At 48.2% G+C, this 7,120-nt stretch overlaps 1 protein-coding gene and 1 long non-coding RNA gene across 2 annotated transcripts; one reads left to right on the top strand and one right to left on the bottom strand.

Annotated features, from left to right (window-relative positions):
* Positions 1–1,794: 1,794 nt before the first annotated feature.
* LOC123430383 lies at positions 1,795–2,007 on the bottom strand. Its single transcript, XR_006622922.1, has 2 exons — positions 1,944–2,007; positions 1,795–1,874 (listed from the first exon to the last, which is right to left on the bottom strand). It is a non-coding gene; the product is annotated as an uncharacterized LOC123430383 (long non-coding RNA).
* Positions 2,008–3,885: 1,878 nt separating this feature from the next.
* On the top strand, positions 3,886–6,318 carry LOC123430381 (lysine histidine transporter-like 6). The gene is made up of 7 exons (XM_045114250.1): positions 3,886–3,960; positions 4,156–4,283; positions 4,382–5,159; positions 5,432–5,537; positions 5,615–5,706; positions 5,789–5,857; positions 5,975–6,318. Exons 1-7 carry the CDS (start codon positions 3,931–3,933, stop codon positions 6,071–6,073), a joined length of 1,302 nt encoding a protein of 433 aa, XP_044970185.1. The 5' UTR covers positions 3,886–3,930; the 3' UTR covers positions 6,074–6,318.
* Positions 6,319–7,120: the final 802 nt, after the last annotated feature.

The raw sequence follows: 7,120 nt of genomic DNA, 5'->3' as shown, positions 1-7,120 counted from the left end.
GAAAAAACATGCAGAAACACCTCCATCACAAGTCATTGAAGGAATTCAGGTCACTCTTGTACTATGACACCACACATGCAGTTTTCGAGGAGAGATGGGCCACGTTTGTTCAGAAATGGCAGACGGAGAAAACAAAAACATGGCTCCATAGGATGTACAGGAAGAATAAGCTTTGGGCTGCATCATATTTGTCTGATGAGTTATTTCTTGGTATGCGTAGTAATCAGTGGAGCGAGAGCCTGAACTCATGCCTGCACCTATATCTGGACTACGGTATGACAATTATTGATATGATTGTACACTATGAGAATTGCATCATGCGCCTGCGCGAGAATGAATCGCATGACGATTGCGTGGCCTCACAGACTCTACCAGTAGCAGTGACTGAGTGTAAGACCATTGAGGTGTTTGCTGCCAAAGCATTCACGAAGGAAAACTTTTACATCTTGCAGGAAGATTTAAAAAAGGTACATCATCTTGAGGTAATTGATAGATTAAGAGGAGCAGACAATCACAGATTTGTGGCTGCTTGGAAAAATAACAGGGATCATAGTTTTAATGTGGACTACGCACCATGTAACTCTGCAAAAACTATAGCAGTGTCAGCATCACCTTGGACAAGCAGTTTCATCTTCTCCCTGTAGCACATATTATATAGTTTCGTCCTTCCAAACCCTGTCTTAGCGTACGAACCGTACCCGCTGACAAAGTTATCAAAAATGATATGCTTTCTTATCCCAGCTCCTGCCATAGCTAAAATCTCTGCTTTCTGGAAATATTTGATTACATTGTGAGACCGTAGGAAAGGGACTTCGTCCGGTTTTGCAAGGACATGGCTGTGATCATCGAAGAAACTACTGACATACCAAAGTCCACTCTTTCTATCAAGCTTCACTTTTAAATGGGCTTCACAGAAACATCGACTCTCAAGTCTTAGTCTGCGGGTCCGGCCTTCCATGGTTAAAAATTTTGCCTGTCGTTTTCCTGCCCTGGAACAGAGATACCTCCTCATGCGCAAAACTTTTTGGGAACCTTTTCCAAATCTTTTCAAGTCCCTCCTGATACTGAATCCACGATCTTTCGCGTACTCATTATAGAACATGTACGCCTCTCCTTCTGACCTGAATGTCTTGGCCATGAATTCCCATTGCCTATCCAATGTCTCTTGCTGATATTCATCATAGCTGATGTCAAGGTCAAAATCAAGATCGCCAACATGCTCATCGTTCCCATTAGAACCATCAACACCCCCCCTGCAAAATAAGACATATCACCATGTTCATCAGTCTTTTGATATGTTAGTTTTCATGAGTAATTTGAACATGTAATATAACTTACTTCGCTCATATTTCCTTCATTAGATGCATTGTCATCATCCTCATCATTATCATCACCCTCATCATTATCATCATCCTCATCATTATCACCATCCCCATCATTGTTATCATCCTCATTATTGTCATCATTGTCATCATTGTCATCATGTAAGGTTCTCGTCTCAGCGTCACCATCGATATTTCTCTGTGCAGATTCAAAAGTGTAAGTGGTAATACAATTTGTATGTTAGTAATAATACAACAACATATTTAAAACATACCTGTGTTCCACTTTCAGCATAGGATTGATCATCGCTGTCATAATCGTCATTGTCATCATTAGCATGCACCTATTTAAATTCAATAGCAATTGTAAGTGTTAATGTAATAACTTATGTTTTCATTATTTATAGTCAACGTACACAACACTTACATTACCACTATATGATTCATCCTGACTCATATAGTTGTGTCTGAGTGCATTCAATGACGAAGATTCATCATCACTACTAGAGTCATCGCCAGCATATCCGGTGTTGTCTTGATCTATTAATAAACCTTCAATAGGTATTGTATCAATGTACGATGAAATCGTGAAAATTGTATGGATTAAATGAAAAAACTTACTGTCCGTCGTCGAAGGGTTGATCGACATCGTTCGACGTCGGTGCCACGTCGGTCACTGCAACCGTCAGCGTCGAAGCGGAGGGAGAGGGTCACGTTGCCGGCGGAGACGTGTGCGGCGGCGTACCGGCGGCGCCGGAGACGAGACGTGTGCGGCGGCGTACCGGCGGCGGCGGAGACGAGACGTCGGCGGTGGAGGCGACGTGTGCTGGACTCGTGGCGTCGGCGGTGGAGGCGACGTGTGCTGGACTCGCGGCGTACCGGCGGCAGCGGAGACAAGACGTCGGCGGAGACGTGCGGGGGGGGGGGGGGGGGGTGAGCCACGTCGGCGAGACGTCGCGGCGGCGGAGTCGGGCGTGATGAAGTTAGGTTTTTTTTCAACCAAACCCCGACGCGTGGGTGACGTGGCGTATGTACAACGGGCGGGCGGACGACGCGACAGATACAGTATAGAACATGCAATGACCATACTGCCCTTATACGTTTAGGGGGTTGTACCGAAGAAGACCTCGTTTTTTTAACAATTAGTTGCTAGGCCGTCGGCTCGGATGTATAGAGGGGTTACCGTCGCCCAGCTTTAGATGTTCTTATTAGCAAAGTATAGCACGGGTTTCTGCCGTTGCAAATTGTTCATATGTTGTGATGATCTACTCTAAGTACGTATTGCTCGTGCTTAAAAATGATATACTCCGTACTACAGTGTTACTTTTTGTGCACTGCATGCGAACATGGCGGGACGCCCTCCCCAAAACAATATGTCAATATCCAAGCTCTTTCCAGTTGTTCCTCTTCTTGTTTGTACCTAACCCAAACCCGCAAATCGTACGACCCAAATCGCTAGGCACCAACTACCGAAATTCCCCACGGCCACAGTTCCCGTGGATCTAGCCGGCGAAAATGCCTTTACTCGAGTGAAGCAGCCATAAAAGTTTCTCTCGTGCGCCATATGGCCAAATAATCCACTGACAGGACAACGAATCATCATCTCTTAAACACACAAGAAATAAAATGTTCGCTTTAAGGATTTCTGTACATCGACTTAGCCCGAATTGAACGCACCGAGATTCCTTTGATTATTCTCTCAGCCTCTTCTGAAACGGAGATAAGTTTTGATTATTCCCGGGTGAACCGACGCCGCTCCTTTTGTTTCGGCACCTAATCATTATTCTTACTGACTAATTGATTTGTGTCTTTCCCTAATAAAATTGACCCGTGTCCTAAACTTTATGTCTGCATCGCAACTTGTAAGCACTGAAATTCTGGAGCACTTTTGCATAATTGTTAACTAGCTATTTGGCCGTGTTTTGCAATGAGGATATGAATATTTTAGTGGTTCAACATTAATCATGTCTGACATATACTTTGCACTCAATGTATTCTAGATTTTGAGAAGGTTTAATTTTAATTTGAGTAGATATAAGGGAAGGCAATAGTTTTTTTATTTAGTTGGAGTTTTGGTAAGTTTTGATTTAATTTGGGCATGGATAGGTGAAGGCAATAAAACTTTTGATTTAGTTGATGTTTTTGTAAAAAATAATTTGATTTGGGTATGGATAAGTAGTGGCGGATCCATCATTAAGGCGAGCCCGCCCCTGTTGGTCGGCGACGGAGCAGGGTATTTTCCGTGCCTAGCAACCTTCGACGCAACACAATGAAGCTCCATCGTCGTTCACTGGCCCGGCAAACCTTAATTGCTGGATCCGTCACTGTGGATAAGGGAGGGCAGATAAAGTTTTTGCTTTGAGATTTTGATAAGAATTGATGTTATTTGATTTGATAGAGTTAATGCATGATATGGTTTTGAAAAGTATTCTAAATTACTCTAATAGCGGGGTAGGCGTGGGGAGAAAAAAAATCGGAGAAGGAGGTGAAGGCGAGCCTACCAATTCCCCTCACTGTATATGCTAGTACCAGTATAAATATACCCCCTCTCCACTCGCAACTTGCGTATGTTCAGTGAGACAGCCGGTGCGTAGTAATATTGGCGACCATGGGCTCGCCTTCAGTCGTTCTTCCTAAGGTCTGGGAGTGTAGTACTCTACTTACCCACTTGGTGATTTGGACACCTGCGTGCAGCTTCTTAGATTCCTTGTCATAGTGTCAGATGCATCTGCATCGATGTATCAATATCATCTGACGAATTCATCGCTCTATCATCAAACTTTAGCATGCATGCATGCATGCATCATAACCTGGGTTCTTTCTTGATCATCAGGTGGTCGACGGTGAGAAGGAGGGCACGGCCCGCCGTGCCAAATGGTGGTACGTGACGTTCCACAATGTCACCGCGATGGTCGGCGCCGGCGTGCTCAGCCTGCCCTACGCCATGGCTCACCTGGGATGGTAGGTTTGCATCTGTCTGGTCGAAAGTTCGAAACCAACGCTTGACTGCCAGTACCACGTATGCTCAGCTATTCTGTCTTCTCCGTGCATGCGTCCAGGGGGCCAGGGATAGTGGCGTTGCTGGTGTCGTGGTGCATCACGCTGTACACGCTGCGGCTGCTGATCGAGCTCCACGAGTGCGTGCCTGGCGTGCGGTTCGACCGGTATCGCGACCTGGGCGTGCACGCGCTCGGCCCGCGGCTGGGCCTGTGGGTGGTGGTGCCGCAGCAGCTCATCGTGCAGCTCGGCTGCGACGTGGTCTACATGGTCACCGGCGGCAACTGCCTGCAGAAGTTCGCCGAGTCGGTGTGCCCGAGCTGCACGCGGCTGCATCAGTCCTACTGGATCTGCATCTTCGGCTCCTCCCAGTTCCTGCTCTCCCAGCTGCGCGACCTCAACTCCATCACCGCCATCTCTCTCGCCGCCGCCGTCATGTCCCTCAGCTACTCCACCATATCATGGGCGGCGTGCCTGGCCAAGGGCCCCGTCGCCGGGGTGAGCTACGCGTACAAGGCCGGCACGGCGGCGGACTCGGTGTTCCGGGTGTGCAGCGCGCTGGGGCAGGTGGCGTTCGCGTTCGCCGGGCACGGCGTCGTCTTGGAGATCCAGGCCACCATCCCGTCCACGCCCACCAAGCCGTCCAAGGTGCCCATGTGGAAGGGCACCGTCGCCGCCTACATGGTCACCGCCGCCTGCTACTTCCCCGTGGCGTTCATCGGGTACTGGACCTTCGGCCAGGACGTGAGCGACAACGTGCTCGTGGCGCTGGAGCGCCCGCCCTGGCTCGTCGCCGCGGCCAACATGATGGTGGTCATCCATGTCATCGGGAGCTATCAGGTAAGCCATATACTCTTGGATAACAAGAGCCTACAAAAACAAAACGTGGTCAGAGAATAATCATCAAAAGAAACCTTCCATTTCCTAGAAAGCCTTCTCTAGTGGTCACAGAATATGGCACAATCAATGGAGTTACTACTAAGATATCCATAGCTTTAGAGATCATCATTGGCATCATGGAACCTGTTTTCTTGGAACGTTGACTGCAGCACTGAGCCACCAGCGGCTGAAACATGGAGCTGACCAACTGAACCACCGCTGCAACGTTTCAGGTATACGCAATGCCAATATTCGAAAGCATGGAAACATTTCTGATCACGAGGTTCAGGGTTCCTCCCGGGTTGCTCCTCCGTCTGGTGGCTCGATCTACATACGTCGGTAAGAATCGGTCGCATCGTTGAAAGTTTGAAACATCAATCTATTCATGAACTGATCGAATTATCACGTCGTTGCAGCATTCACACTGTTCGTCGCCGTGACGTTCCCGTTCTTCGGCGACCTCCTCGGCTTCTTCGGGGGCTTCGGGTTCACGCCCACCTCCTTCTTCGTAAGTACCGTCGTCTCGCCACCGATCACGATGCTCCACGAGTTTATGGGCTAAGCTTCCATGCCTTTTTTTACTGCTGCAGCTCCCCTGCATCCTGTGGCTGAAGATCAAGAAGCCTCCGAGGTTGAGCGCGTCGTGGTTCGCCAACTGGGTACACATCTCCAGACACCTGAATTTTTCTGACGAAACTACGTCTAGAGACACCTGAACTGAGACAGAGGGTTCAGGTTATGGTTTGTCAATCGTTTGACAATTGGTTATGCTGCAGGGGTGCATCGTTGTTGGGGTGCTGCTGATGCTGGTTTCCACCATGGGCGGGTTAAGGAGCATCATCCAGGACGCCTCCACGTTCCAGTTCTATTCGTGAAGGTGCACGCGCGGCTAGGTAGCTGGAGGTGGCCATCCTGCCTACAATGTAACAGTAGGCTCTTACCGAATCACTCAAGGTCGTTGGCTTCGATTCAGAGGGTGACCTGCATCTGCGGAGTGTCAAACTAATGTCGTGACATGCGAATGGTAGATGATGTCCGAGTGATCGGCGTAGTACCTTGTGCCCGTCACTTAATAAACCTTGTCCATACTATGCTGCAATACAGATCGTGTGCTTTGTCACATCTTGGTTCCAAATCTGTTGCAACGTGAAAACAGTTGCGACTGTGAAGTATTATGAATTCTTTATGGAGAATTAACTCCATTAGGGAGACACCCAGCCCAAAAATACATATGTGACGTGTTTGGTAGCCTTCCGGAACGATGATGATCCGTGGAGCCTCGCTCAGCTAGGTCTGGCTGTGGTAAAGAGATAGAAAACTAACACCTACATCTAGTTTGGTTGTGTGCATACCCTCTCGTCTGCATGTGGTGTAACGAAAGGTATGTTGTTTGGTTGTGTGTTTGTGTAGGCGCAAGCACTAGGCATGGTGGTTGATTACATTTAACGCATGTTGTCCGGTAACCTCTTCGACGAGGTGGTGAGGTTACCAGCACACAATGGTGTGAGGATTAATCCATAGACCCACAATGAAGATGGTTCTAAACCATAACAAGCAGTTCTAAATAGAGTGACCCGCTTAAACAAAACATTTCTCGGGAAAATTAGTACGATATGGTACTAAATGAGGTGGAGCATAGGCAGGGTTGTCCTAGAGTGCGCCCTCCACACTTGGTCACCACTTCAGTGCCCTCGTCGTTGAAGACGATGACCTAGAGTGTGCCGGGAGTCGGCAACTTGAAAGTCACCATGTGCCCGATCTTGACCTGATGGACGACAGCGAAGGTGGACCAACCCTGATCGAGGGTGACCCTGTCGTTCATCAGTTGGACAATGACCCCCCGTGAGCAGTTGGTGTTTGTCTTGTGCTTGAACTTCATCAGCGTGGATGAGAAGTGCTTCCTGAAGTCCAAGGATATCGGT

Source organism: Hordeum vulgare, chromosome 2H (genome assembly GCF_904849725.1).
Source record: "Hordeum vulgare subsp. vulgare chromosome 2H, MorexV3_pseudomolecules_assembly, whole genome shotgun sequence".
Lineage (NCBI taxonomy): Eukaryota > Viridiplantae > Streptophyta > Magnoliopsida > Poales > Poaceae > Hordeum > Hordeum vulgare.
Note: the sequence above shows the minus strand (reverse complement) of the source record. Positions and strands in the feature narration are given on the sequence as shown.

What these genes read in the sequence shown, in the direction of transcription:
- LOC123430381 (XM_045114250.1), top strand. Translation starts at nt 3,931, where the DNA reads ATGGGCTCGCCTTCAGTCGTTCTTCCTAAG. An exon ending in GGCTCGATCTACATACGTCG is followed by an intron (nt 5,538 to 5,614) that starts GTAAGAATCGGT and finishes ACGTCGTTGCAG; the next exon opens with CATTCACACTGTTCGTCGCC. An exon ending in CGTCGTGGTTCGCCAACTGG is followed by an intron (nt 5,858 to 5,974) that starts GTACACATCTCC and finishes GTTATGCTGCAG; the next exon opens with GGGTGCATCGTTGTTGGGGT.